This window comes from Parus major, chromosome 5 (assembly GCF_001522545.3).
Source record: "Parus major isolate Abel chromosome 5, Parus_major1.1, whole genome shotgun sequence".
Lineage (NCBI taxonomy): Eukaryota > Metazoa > Chordata > Aves > Passeriformes > Paridae > Parus > Parus major.
Window position 1 is genome coordinate 9,711,608 of NC_031774.1, and position 18,612 is coordinate 9,730,219.

General features: G+C 40.6%; 1 protein-coding gene across 15 annotated transcripts in view; it reads right to left on the reverse strand.

The window, feature by feature from the left end:
• The window catches only part of PPFIBP2 (PPFIA binding protein 2), a 100,092-nt gene that overhangs the window by 2,198 nt on the left and 79,282 nt on the right, over window positions 1-18,612 (reverse strand). For 7 of the 15 annotated variants that reach the window (XM_015631052.3, XM_015631044.3, XM_015631045.3 and 4 more), the window contains 20 exons: window positions 17,823-17,855; window positions 16,012-16,073; window positions 15,421-15,496; window positions 14,689-14,786; window positions 14,402-14,466; window positions 14,088-14,156; window positions 13,598-13,658; window positions 12,027-12,068; window positions 9,991-10,138; window positions 8,675-8,707; window positions 7,927-8,065; window positions 7,164-7,292; window positions 6,548-6,698; window positions 6,277-6,388; window positions 4,965-5,053; window positions 4,166-4,288; window positions 3,217-3,339; window positions 2,310-2,498; window positions 1,746-1,916; window positions 133-198 (listed from right to left, as the gene is read on the reverse strand). In XM_015631052.3, coding sequence (XP_015486538.1) covers window positions 133-198; window positions 1,746-1,916; window positions 2,310-2,498; window positions 3,217-3,339; window positions 4,166-4,288; window positions 4,965-5,053; window positions 6,277-6,388; window positions 6,548-6,698; window positions 7,164-7,292; window positions 7,927-8,065; window positions 8,675-8,707; window positions 9,991-10,138; window positions 12,027-12,068; window positions 13,598-13,658; window positions 14,088-14,156; window positions 14,402-14,466; window positions 14,689-14,786; window positions 15,421-15,496; window positions 16,012-16,073; window positions 17,823-17,855 — 1,979 coding nt within the window. The remainder of the gene's footprint in view (window positions 1-132; window positions 199-1,745; window positions 1,917-2,309; window positions 2,499-3,216; window positions 3,340-4,165; window positions 4,289-4,964; window positions 5,054-6,276; window positions 6,389-6,547; window positions 6,699-7,163; window positions 7,293-7,926; window positions 8,066-8,674; window positions 8,708-9,990; window positions 10,139-12,026; window positions 12,069-13,597; window positions 13,659-14,087; window positions 14,157-14,401; window positions 14,467-14,688; window positions 14,787-15,420; window positions 15,497-16,011; window positions 16,074-17,822; window positions 17,856-18,612) is intronic. The other 8 variants (XM_015631053.3, XM_015631049.3, XM_033514910.1 and 5 more) reach the window with 4 other exon arrangements.

The window sequence follows — 18,612 nt, forward strand, 5'->3', positions numbered from 1 at the left end:
CTGCATGTCCCACCAAGCTATAAAGAGAAATTTAACAAAAGCAGAGACCCACTTACTCTTCATCACCACCAGCAATGACCAATTTCAGTGAATTTTGGCAGACTTTGGAAGCAGAGAGGAATGAGTACGTACCGTGAGGTGGGTTATGCCTTGGGAAAGAGCCCCTATTTGCATTACTGTGCCTTCTGAGTGTTCCATCTGTAAAAGCAGTCAGCAACCAGTTCAAATCAGACAGCATGTGCAATTTTATTCACTCTACATGCAGCTTTGGGAGGAATCTGTGCCTGGACAAATGAAGCTGGGGGAAGTTTAGCACTCCTTAATAAAAATGCCTCTGTGCTACAAGGTATGTGAAAATACATTTAATGATAGATAGGAAGAGTGGACCCTGATTAAGAGACATTAATTCTGTGAAACCTGGTCTCCAATTCACAGGAAAAAAGGGAAAGATTAACTGGTATTTTCAATGAAAAGCAGGGTTTTCCAAATGGCCTGAAACCACTTATATTTCTGGTGGGATTGTTTCACAGATGAGAAGTCTTTGATACAGTCCTACCTCTTTTTACACAGAAATGTCACAATCTAGGGCACTGTGATTTCCTGCAATGGGCCACATGCTCAGAAGTCATGCTTAACAGACAGACCATGCTCCTAGAGAAAAACCCAGTCTTTCTGTCATGCTTCACCAACTGCACAGTTCTTGGCTGAAAGTTAATGCATTCCCTCACATCCCTGAGCTGAGCAAGGGGACATCCACACTCACAGTCAGGGTTTGGTACTCTCCTTGTCCAGGAGCACATTGAAAAAGACCAAGGTTAGCCAATGGACACAAATGAGATGTTAGATGCTCTAAACCATGCAAGTGAAAAAAAATTACCTTCACAGTTAGTCTTTTCAATGTTGTGACCATTCTCTTATCAGTCTTACACTGTTTTTATGTCGCTGGAGAAAGGCCAGTTTGCTCCAGCTGCCTCTGTGTGGCTCTTGTGTGTTGCCAAAGCTCACACAAGGCTCCAGGAGCGCTCCTTTTTTCAGGGTTTACATCCCTTTACACACAACAGCAAAGTCAAAATAAAGCTTCATAGTTTTTAGTCTTCAGCATTTCTCTGGATGCCATCTAGACAGTTTCATTCACAAGTTCACTACTACATTACAAAAGTGAATTAACTCTCAGTTTATTAATAGTTTGTTCATTGCTGATGCATTTTCTTCACATATATTGTCTAAGCAGAACTACTCCCCACTGTACACCATGAAAGAAAAATTCATTTGGATTCTCTGATTACTGTTAAAAAATACAATCCAGTTGTACTTTAATATAACTTGATAGCTTTGTACAAGTTTGTCCATATGAATTTAGTACATATTAAAACCTCCCATAAAGATAATGAATAAAAATCGTGTGCTGTACTAAAATTATGAAAGCTGTAAGTACAAAAGTCTTGTCTTTACTGCAACCACGCCCTTGACTGACAAAATACCTCCATCTTCGGCGTGTAAAGGTGCCATAGTCCTGAAAAAGGGCCTGAGGATGCATGAGTTTACTATGAGATGTTGATTATAAAAAAAAAATAAACCCAACATTCTTAGTCTGGAGCTCTGGTTTCCAGCATCCACATCACTTTTCTCAGTGAGTTCATGCAGATGTAGCAGAGAGTTTGTTACAGGGGAACATTTGGTTATTTGCAAGCTTTGGAATGCATGGAGAGGATGAGATGAGCATGGCATCAGTCTGTCTGTCCCACCTGATCCAGTTCCCTGTCAGTGAAAGGACTGAGGCCTTTGTAGCCACCATAGTTTTTCGAGGTGCCATTGGTAGCAGCTGGGCTTGTATCCATAGGACAAACGTAATCTGTTGATTCGTCAAACTTCTTTTTCCGTAAGTTTCCAAAATGCGAAAATCCAAGTTTCTTTGGCTGAAATAAGGAGTCAACACAAGTAGTTCTGAGAAAGACAAGTAAGGTTGGTCTTTAAACATTCAAAACCCTCCCCTTTTCCACTTATGGCTATACACTGGTTATTCAAGTAGGTGGATTCTGAATTAACTGCATTTGTTCTCAGATTGGGGTTACAGTAGGTGTTAATGTGTTTACACCATGTTCCTTCTAAGGAAAGGCAGAACAGACTGCATGCTTGTTCTCAGGACCTGATGAAACAGGTACAGAGTGAAAGGTGCTGTCTCTAGAATGAAAGGAAATGCAGCACTCCTAGAATTCACCTCTCCCTGCCCGTTTGTCCCTTATTTTCTCTGTAATTCAGAGTGGAGGAGCCTGACAGCGACACCTCTGCCTTTTGGCAGCAGCACCTACCCGAACTTTGGCAGTAGTGGTCAGAGGTGTGTATGCTGCTGACTCCATGATTTCCCTCTTCTCTTGCTGTGCCTCTGGCCCAATTAACACGTTAAAATTAGTGGTGAGGTGGCGGCGCAGGAGGGTCTTTTGGGGAGGGATATTCAGGAGCATGGCCAGCGTGTCACCGTTGAAGCGAGGCTCGAGAATCTGGGAAAAAGGACAGGATGTTTCTTTTTTATATAAAAATAAATGGGAAATACCTGAAAAGAGCCAAGAAAAAATGCTGAGTGCGATCAGGCAAATATGTGTTGATATTTGTCACCATATCATATGTTTGTTTGGGTTTAACAAGTTTCCCTTCAGAATTTTCTGCTCTACTCAGAGTATGAAATTAATTTTAGTACAATTTCCACCACTGCATTTTTGCAAAAATTCCACAGCAGTAGAATTGTGGTATTTCACAACCCTGGCATTACAGAGCTGGAAATAGTTCTGAATGTTTTGAGTTAAAAAAATGTAATTTCTGACTGCTGTGGTTTCAGGGTGGTTATTTAGCATGGCTCAGAGCTCTGGTAAATCACTCAAAGAAACACTCAGAGATTCCTTATCAAAAAGCAACTTCTGCACAGCCGAGTTCAGGTTTCCCTTTAAATGCTGCTGTCACACACTTGTGCACAGCTCAGCTTTGATTACAGAAAGTAATAAAAGTAATAAAATAAAAAGTAATAAAAGGTTTTAGCTATTTCTTTCTTATTTTAGGTTTCCTTTGCAGAATAAAGATGTGTGGATCAGATAAAGAGGCTCCTTCGAAGGCCTGACCACACTGCCATATTGCAGATGTGCTTGTTTCTTTCTGCTTGATGAACATCAGACAAGGGATGGTTTCTATCTGTCGATTTTTCATGGTGAAAAGGTGAATCCTTACGATCAGGCCCCCGTGCACTCCGCTGCCTCGAAGGTTGGGCGCGTACTCCGCCAGATCCACCGACCGCAGCCACTCCATCACCCTGTGGTTGGACCACTGCACCACGTCAGAGGGAGAGATGTTCTGTGGGGGAGCCACAACAGGTGATGACACCACTGCCAGCCCTGTCAGAGCGTGCACAGCTCCTGGCTCAATTCAGATCAAAACAGCCTCCCTCCTCTTCCTCTTCCTCCCTGGCTGGGGGATTGTTTCTCCTCAAGGCCCCTCTCAAGCAGACTCTGATGAGATGGCAGACCTGGCCCAGTGTGTTGCACCAAGAAGTGCAACAGCAGCAGAGATTACAGGGATAAAAATGTCAATCCATTGTGCTAGACTGGGTTTTTTGGTTAAAGCACTAAATAACGTGCTGGGTTTTAGCGCTGGCTAAAATCACCAGGGCACACACTTATTTTTTTCTGTGAGATTTGGATTAGGAGAAGGGCAAAACAGGTTTAAAACTTAAAAGGTATAAACATGATTACAAGAATAAGAAGCATTGGAATAAAATTTCCAGAACACTTTTCTTTCTCCTGCTTAACCTTTTTTTTCCCCTGACTGATAACGTAGAGACAATACCAGCACAAAAGGGAATGTTCTGACAACAGGGTTAATGACAAAACTATGCTGGTCAGGTAGAGGCAAAAAACCTTACAGATTTTAAAAATGAGGCCAGGCAAAGACAAATCATTCCAAATTATTCTCTTGGAAGATGAATTAACTTTTTATCCCCACTATGCAAATAACTTCTGAGGAGAAATACACGAGATTTAATTAGTGGCGTAACTGCTGCTTTAGGTGCAGGTCCCTAGGAGCAATGACTCTGTTATAACACTGCTGACTTTCTGCCCCCTTTGGCTGGGACCAGGTGATTTGTGCTTGCTTAAATTAATTTATTTCAACATTCTTTTACCTCCTCAACCGGCCTCCTGCGTAGACAGTTGGGGTTGAAGCCGTTGACGTGCAGCACATGAATGGCACATTTAATGCTCAGGTGGTGCAGCTGACTGGTGACTTTCAGGAAGAGAAGGTCATTCTGTGAAGGAGAGAGAGATTTTTAGGCTCAAAACCAAGTTTTGAAAGATTTTAAATTTGCTGTGTAGTTTCATATAACACTACAGTAACTGTGGCTTAGGAAAGATGGAAGTTTATGCTTTAAAGAGGGTTTGGGTTTTGTTAGGGTGGAGGTTTTGGGGGGGTCCTATCATTGATTTATTGGGATTTTTTTTAGCATTGTATCATAGCAAGACCTGGCTAAAAAAATGAAGGCAGGATTGTAGCCTGTTAAGGTAAATCCAGGTCTTAACTATCCAGACTTGGGCAGGAGAATGGGAAGAAAACACGGTGGCTGCGTGTGGTTCATGGTGTGCTGTGGATGTGGGCAGAGCTGTACAAATCACTGGATTTCCTGCTCTTACTTTGCTGAATATTGTTTCTACCTTGGTGTACAGAGCTCCAGAGGTTCCACATAAAACAAAAAAATTTTACTTTTAGTCCCAGTGTGCTACATGATATTTAAAGAAGGACTTTGCAGAAGTTAGCCCTAGCATCTGACTTATTTTATGGATTCCATGCACAAAGGAGTTGTTACTGGCACTATTTCTGTCTTGCAAACAAATCTTTAACTGCTCACGCTCAAAGGAAAATTTTGAAAGTTTTTGCTTATTCTGAAGTTAAAATGGATAAAACAGAGGAAAAAGGATTGTACTTACCACAGTTAAGTACTGCAACATCCTCCCATCTACCCTGGATTCATGGAACTGGTCTTTATACTGAGGTAAGCCAATGTCATCAAGCCACCCTGCAGATGTGAGAGCAATGGGGAACCAAATCCAGATCAGAGAGAGTGAAGCCCTTCTTCCCCTCTTGCCTGGCCTCTTTTCAGGTGTTCAGGTGGCTCCTTCTACCTCTTCCCCTTTCCTGAGGGCAGCCTCTTGCCAGCAGCCTGGGAGCAATTCCCACCCACCAGCTTCTTGCACGCCAGCCCTGTGATATTTGGCAGGCAGCACGTGATGGAGCTGCAGGATGGAGGATGATGAAGGAGCCTTCAACACCTTCTGCAGCACAAAGGAGCTTTCCCAGACTGAGCCCACACATTTAGTGCCCTGCTGTCTGACAGTTCCCCATGGAAGAGTGTAGGAGCCCAGAAATGCAGAGACATCTCTCTCTCTCTATTCAACTCTTTAAAAAATTGAATGCTATTCAATTATTTAAAAATTACATCTATCATATATAATATTGACAGAAAGGCTTCCAAATATCCCTGAGCGAGCCAAAGTTTGTAAGAAATTAAATAGAAATTAGAGAAATGTTTCATTTATCACTGAGGTGGAAATATAGATTTTAAGAGGGTTTCACACATGGAGTAAAGATGGAGGAAAAAAGGTGTGGTTTTTAATCCTTCTGCTTCCTTCTTCTCCATGCTTCTGCAGTTTTTAGAAGCACGAAGAGTGATTGGTTTAGAGTTAGTCACACTTTTAATTACATGAGTAGATAGAGAAAACCTATTTGTTGAGATATAATAACAATACACCTGTCTGTAGTTAATAGGGTAAAAATTGGTATAAAGGTGAAAAGACTGTGTGGTTTGGGGCCATTTTGTATCATCAGAAGGAAATGAGCCAGGCTGGGGTGATTTAGGCTTGTGCAGCCAGTCTGGACAGACCTGCCAGGTTTCTGTAAGGATCCTTCAATAAACACCAGAAAGCAGAATCTAAGGAGCCCAAGAGTTTCCTTTGAATCATAAAGACTGAGATAAATGGGACTCCCCAGGAGGGAGGATCCCAGGGGAATTCAGCCCAAAGGAGGCTGAGAGAAACTAAAGAAAAGTTACAAAGAGCACACCACGAGCTGTGTGTTTGGATGTCAAGAACAGCAACAAAAAAAATCCTCAACTCCTCTGTGGTGAAACTTGGTGTTTTTTAAAAGGTGTTTGGTAACTGCTTAAATGTGAATTGGGCTGCTCTTTGAGAGAGGTGGGAGAAACTCCTTCCCAAACAATTCTGTGAGAGCCCAAACACTTACGTGTCACCCAGATATGATCAAGTTGTGCAGACTTCTCATCTTGTTTCGCATTTATGGCTTTAACGGCCAGAACCAATTTCTTCCTGTGCAGTGGGTGCTTTATTCCCATTTCCTGCAACAAAAAGCCATTAGCAAAGAGTTTGCCCTGCCTCTGGCTCCTTTCCTCACGTGAGGTAACTACAAAAATTGGCACTGTGGGTTCCAGAAAGGGAGAGCCAGTGTTTTGGAGGGGTTGGACAGAATCAGCAGGCATTGAGGAGCAGTGATTTACCTTTTCCATGTCCTGAGGTGTGGCTGTCAGCAGCGTGTGGCCTGATGTCACCCACTGCCGGGCAAAAATCACGTACTGGCCCAGGCCAAAGTCCTCAAGCCAGTTACAAACTCTCTCAGTGCTCCACTGAGCAAACGGGGCATTGTGGTCGCTGGAAAGCACAAGAAACAATGGGAAAATCTCAAAAGGAAAGAAAGAATGTCCATAGTGGGAAGCTTCTCGTGTGCCAGGGGCAGCACCACAGCAAATCTGTCGGTGTGCCCTGTGCTGGGGTCTCCTGGGAATTTGGCAGCCCAGCCACAACCTGTGAATTCACAACCTGAAGAATTTCCTGGTTTCTGTTTGAAAAGAGGGAAAATTGCTGAACCCTCACAGCTATGCAGATGAAGAGATAATTATTCTCCTCCCTCTTTAACAAGGTGAAATTTCTGAGGCTGCTGCAGCTTGCAGCTGGAGGAGTGCAGGCAGGGGAGATCCTCGGGATGGCTTTTGCTACCAGGGAAATTCTGTTGTGGAATTCCAGGTGGGATGCTGGGCAAGCTCCCCAAAAGGAGGGTTTGGCTGTGGGGCACATTTGGCAGCAGCAGGCTGTGCCAGGGACAGGAGGAGCCGTTACCTCTTCTGGCCTTTGGTGTCCTTGGAGCGGGATAGGCGAGGTCCAGCCGTGGCGCGGAGACCTCCCCTCCGAAACTCTGCCAGGCCCAGGTCGTCTGCAGGGAAGTTACCTGACTGAGTTCTTCGTATTCTTGCAAGACAAGAGTGCCACGACAGGGCTGTTAGCTGGTGACAGAGGGGGTTTGCTCTGCATGGAAACTACAGCGACAACAAACAGCTCCGTTCATCTCCCCGGGAACCGCAAATGCCAAATTCCACAGGCAGCTGAAGGAGCTCTAGGAAATTCAGCCTGGACCTAACTCTGGAGGGAAAAGAAAAGCTCTGCAGAGCAGCCATAACTCTTTGATCCAATTAATAATGCAGACTTGGGAATGGCTGCTGCTGCTGAAGTGGACACAGTGAAACTCTGCCCTGCTTTCTGTTCCATCTGTTTTCCCTCGTTTTTTCACCTGGTGTCTTTTGCAATGAGCAGCTCGCTACAATTTAATTTTTCATGGCTAATAAAACTGCTGGCATGCTAAATTAATAGCATTAAGGTGACAGCAGTGCCTTATTTCTTTCACCAGGATGATGCTGTGAAGGCTCCCAACAATTTTTCCATCCCCTGTGTACACAGGGACACACCCGTGCAATCCCAGAGCTGCTTTCTCTCCCCAGATTTTAGGTAATTCTTGCTACAGATAATTGGAGATTTTGCTGGGAAGTGGCTTCATTCTCAGCTGAAATGCTTGGACAGTGAATAAAATGAAAAAAAATGACCTTACTTTCCCCAGATTTTCTTGATCCCTTTTGGACTCTTTCTGTTTTCTGGCGACCATGGAGACTGTGAACCTGAATCCGTTCCCGAAGAGAGAGGTGAAAGGTCATCTGAGACCACTGTACCATCCATGTTCTCTGTTTCTCCTGGGTTGAGAACAGTATTAAAGTCACATTTTATACCAATCATACCAATGTTTATACCAATATATAATAATGTATGTAAATATACACATATTTATACCAATAATTTTATACCAATTATTGATAAAGTTGCTGTCTGGGAGGCTGATGTTTAAATTTACAGAAGTACAGATACCTATAAAATTGTTCTTGTACTTAAAAAAAAAACCAAAAATGAGCTCAGAAGGTGAAAACGCAGCTGGACATCTAATTAAAAAAAATAAAATACTAAAATATAGGGTAAAATAATTTTGTTATTTGACTATTTTCTGTTTAACTACACTATCTGAATTCATTTAAAGTCTTCTTGCCTGCTCTTAATACCTCAACTCCTCCACCAAAATCCGTGGGAGTTGTTCTAAATTCAGTGAAAACAGAATGAAACCAGGAACAAGTGTCACAAGAAGAAACCCCACGTGAGTGCCACACAGCAGGAGCTATTACTTCATTTCAGTACTGCACCTAAGGAGCTCAGTTGGGATTAGTATTCCACAGGAAGAGGGAGGGGGAAAGGAGAGGAAGGAAGGAAGCAGCGAAATGAGCGTTAAAGTTGCGTCTTGTTGGATACAGTACCTAGCACGGGCGCACTGACACTCCTGACGCGATCTTCAGTCATCCCAAGAGGCAGAAAGCCAGATGGAGAAGCAAAGAAGATACAAAACACCAGCAAAATAAAGTTACAGAAGGGCAAAGTAGTTAAGCTAAGCATTAAAAGCAGGAACTAAAAGAAAATGAAGCAGTTATGCTCGACGTGGAAGTGAATCTGCATCGGTGTGCACGAGCCCCGAGAACTCTGCACAGATCATCTTAAACACGAAGGGATGAAAATGGATCTGTTTGGGCTTTCCTAACTCTTCTTGGAAAGTTTTAGCTCTTTAAGCAAAGAGGTCTACGAAGCCTGAAGCGGATCTGAAATGAAGCAATGGCTGAGATTACATCAAATTGCTCCAAAATACAGAATTGGAGGTGGAATGAATTTAATGCAAGAAACAAAGCAACCTGCAGAACAAAATTCTCTTAACTCAGTGTGTTTAAGAAGCTATTGCTTGTTTCTAGGAAAATAATATTTTCCATTACAAGCTCACCCGACCCTTGGATAATCCTGCTGTTAAAGACACTCATGCATTGTCTACAAAGAAATCAATCACAAAAAAGCTCTTTCAAAACCTCTAAACAACCACAATCTATTGCAACCTTGAAACTTTGGTGTGCTAGCAGCTTTAGGGACCACGAGGCCTTAAAATAAACCAACCCCCACCAAAAGGGGAAAAAAACCCCAATTACAGCCAAACAAACAACAAAAAATCCCACACTGTAACTTTTAGAGTGCAAAGACTTCAGAACCACAAGGGATGCTCCTGTGCCCGAGCTCCCAAGCTCTTCAGTCCTAAAAAAATACCTGGTCCTGTGCCTCACTCTCAGCACCTTTTTGTCAACAAATCTGTGCTTAAGGTGCCACTGAAAAGAAATTAATACAGGTCTCCACAGGGCTGTGGCATGGAAATACATTGGAAGTTCCAAAATCCACAGATGTTTTTCTGCATGTAGTAAACTGAATTTTCACTAGTGGGTCCCCCACAGCTAAGCAACAGACAGTGCTGATAGAGGGACTTTTACCCAAAATGTTCACAGTTTTGTAAAGTTTCAAATGGTATTGCCAGGTGCAACAGAAAAAAAACCAAACCCTCTAAATTAAACTCATCCTTCACTCTGCTGTGAGCTATGAGAATATGGGAATATTTCTGGTATCTGTGTTAAAAAAAATAAATTATAAAAAAGTGGTAAGGCATTCCCCAAGTGAACCACATGCATTGTTCTGGCCCAGCAGATCCCATCCCAAGCCCTGGAGCAGCCTGGATTTTCCCTCTGGGAGAGGCACAGGTACATACTCAGGCTGGGGACGCCGCTGTCACCGTTGTCACTCGTGCCACATCCCTCTGGGGAGCTGTACATGCCCTGCTCTCCGTTCTGCAGCGCTCGGGGCAGCTTTCCTGGCAGTGTTTGGTACTTGCTGCCCTTCCCCACTGCTTTACTCTGCTGCAAAAGAGGGGAAGAGAAAATAAATCCGGGATCGAATCGCCCGCGGAATCCGCAACGCGCTACGCGATTTCTTACGGCTGAGGAAAAAAGCGTGGCTCAAAATGCTCCACACTCCCTGCACGTTCTGCTTTAATTAATTTTTTTAATTTTTAAAAATTAATTTAAATTTAATTAACTCAATTTAAACCCATCCACCAGCTGCCAGCTTCCCAGCAAAAAAAAAACCCCACAGCCTCCCTCTTCTGCCCTTCCCACTCCATCCTCTCTGCTTTGCTTTGAAATACCTGTTAAATATCACCAGGTTTGGCCATAAGAATTTTTTTAGCTGTCTCCCTTTCCTCCAGGGCCCTGGCACTATTTAATGGTTTGATCTTTCCAAGGTCAACTCTGATAGCACCAAAAATGTGTTTAGTTGCTTTTCAGATCATTTCTTTCCTCCCCTGTTTTCCACCAGACTTTCTCTGTTTCTGCCTCACTTTTGTATCTTGCTGGAATTTAACCCAAAAACGTTTGTACACCTCAGATTTCCTCAGACATATTTCCCACCACCATTAATAACAGTAAAAGAATCAAGACCAAAGACAAGATACAGAAATTTGATTTTTCTAAGGACAAAAAAATCTCTTTGCATAGACAGAATTGTAAATGTGAAGTTTTTTGTTGTTTTTTTCTAAAAATAATTACAGCCATTAATAATAACTATAAATAATAAGAATGTAATGAACAATAATTTAATAAATAATAATTTAATAAATAATAATGTAATGAATGATAATGTAATGAATGATAATGTAATGAATGATAATGTAAATAATAATGTAAATAATAATGTAAATAATAATGTAAATAATAATGTAAATAATAATAATGTAATGAATAATGATAATGATAATGATAATGATAATGATAATGATAATGATAATAATAATAATAATAATAATAATAATAATAATAATAATAATAATAATATTTCCAGTTCTATTACAGAACCTAATTTTCCTTGCTATCTACTTGGGTACCATGTTCCTTTTACAAGGGTAGATGAAATGTTCCCATAAATAGTTTTGAGCCTAATCAGTTACTTTTCCAGGCAAAACACATGTTTCACAGAGGTACTTTTGATTGCAATTTTAGAAATGGCTTGCTGGCATTTTTCCAGCACTGAATCCAGATGAAAAGATGGACAAGCCAGCCCTGGGGGAAAGCTGGAGGACAGAGATGATTTTTGAGACAAGCACTGGACCTGCAGCTCCAGCTGATGTTATTAGGGGGAACAGTCTACATCCAACACGTGTTTTGGAATAAACTCACACTGGTAAATGTTTCAGTATCAGAATGGAGGTTCCAGAGGAGAAATTTGCACTGGAAACACACAAATCGTATTTATTGTGGAGGAAGGTAGAGTGTGCTCCCCCTCAGCAACCCCATTCCAACAAAATTGTCTCAGAACCTTGCCTGTGACAGGAGGATACATTGAATATTCAATGAGATATCCACTGCTTTATCTGTTCTTGTTCCAAGGCCTAGAGGATTCTTTGGATACAATAACTGCAGGCCAGATTCCTCAACTCCTGCTCCTTTTCTTTTGGCAACTGCAGGGGTACAAATACCAAAAATACTGCAAGAATAGAGAAATTGTGTCTTACATCACCAGTGTGTATTCCGAGACTGACTGACCTCAGCTTCATGTAGCAAACTTTTAGATATAAAAGGAAGAAAGCCAAAGATTTTCCCTTCAAACCTTTACCCTCTGTTTTGTCAGCACTGGAACTATGCAAACATTTTGGAGAGAAGATGAATATAAAACACAAAGCAGCCATACCATCACAGCACACCACATCACATCACACCAGAGAATTGTTAGGGAAGGTTGCAGTTAATATACCTCTTGTTCTACAACAGGCTGTGCTGGTTTTCCATCTACATACTATGGAGTTTCAGGGAGGGCAATTTCAAGGTTTTATGGAAAAAAAGCAACAGACAAATGTTAGTATTAACATACATACATGGAACATCAAATCTTATTGCTATAGAGATGGTGCTTAATGTATGGACAATATTTTACAAGGGCTGTTACCTCTTAATTTTGTCTCAATCCAATATTTAATACAGACTGTGTTTGTTCATTCCCCCCTCTGCACAATTCCTGTTTGAGTTCTGTCGTGATCAAAGGAATTTTTGTTATTTTCAGGTTTCTGGGTGGTCCCTTTAGACTGACTTTGAGCTGGGAACATAACAGCTGTTTAACAGACCAGTATGAAAACAACTGGCATAAAATAACACACACAATCCTGGATGGGTCCAGCTGAAACCATAAAGAGCTCTGATAGAAACCAAGTGATAAAAATTCCACCATGGTTAGGTCAGGGACACCGATGTGGTTTATTATTTTATTATTATTATTGCTGGAAGCAATGGCAATTTGAGTTTTGAGCAGGGCAGAATAACTCCAGCATAAATGTGTAGGTCCAGCCTTATCACAGCATATCACAGAGACAAATCCAGATTTTTTGGTTTAAGACAAGAAAATAACTGAAAGTTAAGAGGAGAAAACATCAGTTCCTCACAAAATGAAATGCTAGTTCTGATTTGTGATGTGTGTGACTGCAGTCTAATTAATACAGCACAAATTTCACACACTCAGTCACTATTATCTCCAGCAATTCAAGAAAAATATTGAAATATTTAAGAAATTTTTTAACAGTTTAAGGTATGAGTGGTATCTGGTTTAAATGGCCTTGCTGGGTGTAGGTAACCTGGTGTTTAAGCCTGATTTGAGTACAGAAGACAACAACAGTGTCACAAAGCAGAATTACAGAAGTGTAGGGAATATCAGTGTACATAATGACAAAACAGGACTGGGCACCACAGTGTAACAAGGGAAATTGGGAAGTTTTATTCTGGAATGGAATGAAAGCAGCTCCTGCTGCTTGAGCTAAGGCAGCATCACTGCCATCTTCAGGAATGGCATTTGCATCAGAGAGTTCAGGGAAAACAGCTCCATGCAAACACCCAAAAAGGAATCCTACGGCCAAATACCCAGTCCCAACTTTTAGCTACTTTCAGGATTAGCTGCCTTAATATTTTTGGTCATTTTTAAGTAAAAAAAAAATAAATATATATATATAAAAATATATATATATATATTTTAAGAACACTCATAAACAAAATAATACTGCACTTTAACAAAATGACTCCTCATTATTGATCGTCTTTCACTTACATATTTTTGTTTCTCTCAGGGCAAAACCTGAATTTGAAGCTGTGTCCACATGGGTGTGTCAACCAGCTTGGAATTGGGGGTGGAAAAAGAACCTGAGCTGTTTTAGGGCTCTTTCCCCACATACATAGTTAGTGGTGGTTAAAGTTATTAAATGAATAACAAAAAGAATATTTATACTTGATTTTTGAGCTGTGACATTAAACACCAGGAGCTGTGATGCCAAATAAACCAACCTTTTCCAAGGATTCGCTCTGCAAGTCTTCTAAACTACTTGACTTTTTTTTCTGTGGAACCCTTGAAGAAAGGGACAGGAAAAAAGCAGCAGTTAATACAACATGGTTTTTTTGAGTGTGTCACACACAAGAGCTGTGTAAATCACATAATGCCTGCATGAAACACAGCTCAGAGTAAAGAAATTAATTTATTTTATTGTGTTTTTGGTCTGAAAATTGGAGAACTGAGAGAGATGAAGGCAGAAACAGCAACAAGGAATTCTCTGAGCAGCACTGAAAGGCAGCCAGGCCCAGTGGGCAGCTTTAGCCTTGGATCTGTAGATGATTTTAGAAGCTCTTAACAAGCACAGCAATATTAATTTAACAATAATAATTAAACATAAGAATATTATAATTCAATAACAATAGCTCTCTGTGAGCAATGTGCAACATTTAGGGATTTTAGAGAGGAAAATTGTTTTACATTTCAATGAAAGTTACTCATTCTTACCTATTTGTGATTTCCAAAGATTCTTCCTGTTGAGAGGTTAAACTGCTTGAAGGTGCTAGAACATTTCCACTTTAAATAGAAATAAATTTTATGGTTTTAGGGATTACAGTGCATATATCTGCTGATATAAAAAAATGCTGATTTATTCCTATAATTCAAACCTTAAGCATCTGAGCATTGCAAACCTCCAGGACAAGCAGAGCTTTCACAAGTGCCCAAAGCCAAGAACAGCCAAGACAAGGTGCCAGCATTTAAACAGTCTAAATAATCCAATTTAGCATCCCCACATGAAACACGAGAAAGGAAGGTCTTGCCTGATTTCCATGGCTTTGTGTGGCACTGGAGGGAGAACAGCTGGGGACAATTCTCCTGCAGAGGCCTGGGGAAGATACAAGAGTTTCAAACCTGCTGAATCTACTGTGCCCATACCAAGAAATACAGAAATTCAGCCAGGGCTGAACCCTCTTCTACATTACTACAGAGAAACCAACAGCAAAAAATAATATATATCTATATATCTATATATCTATCTATATCTATCTACATATATATGTATATACATCTACATACAGCAGAACCTGCTTCTAGAACATCTCTGTACCTCTGCTTTCAGGAATTCTCCTGGAGAATTATTCAAAAGATTCCACTTTCTTAAAGTTGTCTCAAGTTCCTCTTCACTGGCACCAGAGACAGAAGAGCCTGAAAGCATTGGAGAGCAGAAAAAGAGAGAAAAAGGCAAAGTTTGCTCTCTGCAGTATCAGCTCAATAACCCAGAGCATCATGGCTTGCTCCTTGTTTATTTTATTTACTTAATGAACATTCTGAGAGAGGTTTACTCTCATTCCCCATTTAGTGCATTAAACACATTTACTCTCATTCTGTATTTTTGGGTGCTAAACACAAGTTTCCATTCTGCCATTCAAGGCCTAAAAATGTTGTTATGTCTTGTTAATGTGATGGTGTGCATGGAACAGAGCTGTCCCCTCAGAAGGTCAAGTTTCCCCAGGTTAAATTCAGTGCTGAAAATGATGGTGATAACTTAAAATGAGACTGTCCTAAAACCCACTCCACTTCCTACAGTGTAAATGAGAAAAGGGACAAAGATTTATTTTTTTTCCCCCCCAGATTTTGAAGTTAAATACACAGAATTGTGTGCAGCAAAGTAATGTGGGTTTTCAGTTGTTCCTTCCAAACAAGGCTTGTCTAGCCAGCTGTCAGAAAGGGAAATGAGTTCTCCTGCTACCATTTTATGCTGTAAAACATGGCTGATGGTCACAGGAAACACCACATAAACTCAAAATAAAGCCAGGAAATCATTCACAAGGCATTTTACCATGAGCTGCAATCATTATGTCCTTGACCCTCCTGTACTGGCTTAGCAGAAGTGTCAGCTCCTCTATCCGACGGTCCTGTGGAAAACATGAAATAGATAAAATTCCATTTAAACCCCTTCACTTTTAACTGCAGAAACACTCAACTACATCCCTGTGATTCTCATGAAAACAGGCTCAGTCTTCCACATGCTTGTAAGGAACATTATCTGCCTTTGTACACAATATTTGCTGGACAATGTGAAATTAGAGATGGAGAGAAACCAGAGAAGTTTGACATTCAAGCTTTTTTTGAGAAATAAATGTTATGAGCCACATTGATGTTCTCCAGAATGAATGCTGCCCTGTCTGGATTCCCCACTAGCTAAAAGGAAGTTTTTAGGGATGCATATTATTGTCTGTGATCATATACGAGTGTGCCACCATCCAGGAAAATCCCATGGCTGGATTTATTACCACTAAAGCTACAGCCTCCTGAAGAATTAATCCCTTTTCTCATTTCTCATGCACAAAAAGTGTGTTATTTGGAACATTTCAGAGACTCAAACCCATAATTTCATTCTTAGTACATAGAACAAGGATTATCTTCTCACCTTTTCCTCATTTGCAGCCAATAACGTCTCCATTCCCATCTTCAACCGCTGAACCTCTTGGTCTAAAAACATTTTAAAATGTTGTAAGAGAAATAAGATTAAAATGTTGTAAGAGAAATAAGATTAAAATGTTGTAAGAGAAATAAGATTAAAATGTTGTAAGAAGAATAAGATTAAAATGTTGTAAGAGAAATAAGATTAAAATGTTGTAAGAGAAATAGGACTTGCTATCTTTACTGCAAATAGATGTTTTGTGATATTCTCCCCATGTTCTTACTAACAACCAAAACCATGTCTGTGGCATGGCCAGTGCACAACTAAACTGAATTAAATGTGGATTTTTTTTTCAGAAGCTGAACTCTTAAGAGCATTGCATGACACAAACATCCTGGTTTTGCTCACAAAAGACTACAGAACACTGTTTAAACTATGGAAATCAGCAGTGGAAAAGAAAAGAAACACTGAGGCTCATTTTGCAAAAGATGAGGGTGTGTTTGCTGTCATACTTAAGGAAATAATTTAAAGTAGGATTGAAAATACATTCCATCTGAGAAGTAAAGTACATCCATGAACCTGGGAATGAAAAATAACCAAAAACTGGTGTGATACAATGAAATTCTGTAAAATTTTATTTACCTAAATGATTCAGGATGAGCAACTCGGTTAAAATCTACATCACGAGTGAGTGGAGAATTTCCTCCCGCACAATTTAGTGATGTCAGGACAGTTAAAACACCCTCTCTGAAAATGTCTGAGGTTGTTTATCACACCCCAACTTTGCTGAACCAAATCTCTCATTTTTCTCAGCACAATAACCCCAGCAAGTCCTCCTGACTGAACCAAGTGTGATGGAGGCAGGAGCTGAAATAGTTCCTTTATTGTAATTACCTCTCAAGCTATTAATTGGCATTAAACCAATTACAACTGAACCCAAAAAAACCATCAACACAGATATGGCAGCAGGCATGGAGGGAGAGAGGGGAAAGAAAAACCAACATTGCCAAAGAGCATCTGTGAAGAAGGGTTTTACAATTTAATGTTGAACACACAATGTCACAGCTAAACTATTTGAGAAAGCTGTAATTAGTTTTTATTGCAGGGATTCTGGAAAGAGCACACCTTGCAATGATTAAGTTTTAAAACATGTAAATGAACCTCACAGGCATTTTCTCAAAGAAGAGACACAGGACATGCACAGGCACAGCCAAATCAAAAACTAAAGCCAGCAGGCAGTGGGAAAGCAACTGGGAGGATTTTCTTACAAAAATCACAGTCCTACAAATTTTTTTGATAAATATTAAACTTCAAAAAGGACTGGTGTCAAGGTAGATTTAAGCATACTAAAGCAGATTTTACTTATAATATTCATTAATGTCATCAAGTATGGGGACATTTATTCAGACTATTTTTATTTATTTAATTTAAATTTAATGCAGTGATTTGAAAAATAAAACCACAACAACAAAGCCTAAATCGTCCCCTCCAAAGAGAGAGGCTTTCAATTAAATCTGTCTTTCCTGATATTAAATGAGAAATATAAATAAAAGGGTGTAAATGTTAAGTTTTGGCTCTGCTAACCTTGACAACATCCCTTTGAAGCCCAACAATTTGATTTGTGAACCTCTGGCCTTTATTTGTGCAGTAAAACCTCTCTGAACAAGGAGCTGTCTGCTTGCTGCAAGCAGTGGGAGCTGGTGTGGGTTACAATTAGACAGCCAAATTTAACAAACACAGAATTATTGCTGCATCTGGGTTAACATTGGTGTGAAAGGAGCAGTGAGATAAAGCCAAAAGGGAATTGCAAGGCTTACGTTTTTCTTTTAGCCTTCTCCTATAAACTTCCTCTACGGTGGTGAGTGGTGAGAGTCAAATAAAGTATGTAGAAAAAGCACATATTAGATTAATTTTGCAATTTAATTAGGATATGCACTCTAGCATGCTACAAGGACATCAAAATGATTTTTCAACTTTGAGAAGACCACTTAAAATTCTGATAAATCAGTATTTTTATTTTATTTTTTCCAGAAGGATTGTTACTATTTCCATTCAAATACAGTCTTAAGTGTTTTCCTTGAATGAAGCCCACAGGTTTTGTAGAGGGTTTGATTCTTTTGCCACTGGAATCAGTTTCACCACACTTGTGGAAGCTGAACTCTGCTGAGCTCTAGATTTACTGTCATACCCCTTTCTTTCCTTTGAACACCATCAATTCTTTGGGAATCTCCCAGAAAATACAAAATGCCATTAGCAGAAGGGTTCCTCTACCGAGCACTGCTGTTAGACACACTCATTTTGGGGTTAGACATGCAGCTCTCTACATGCACAAGCTGAGTGAGGTCAGCACAGGGAGACATCACTTGGAATGAACCTCAGGAGGCTCCTGGGATGCCCTGGAGGGGAGGAAGGGATGGAAATGCTCATCCCAACCAGGGCAGGGCTGGGAAAGCTCAGGGAAGAGCCACAGGAGCTGTTAGAGCAGCAGAGCTGGTGCCCTGTGCAAACTGCACACAGACACTCCTGCAAGGGGAGGAAAAACATCCCTAATTCCATTTTCTCCTGGCCCAGCAGCTGGCAGGAGCCCCAGGGAGGGAATATTTCAGA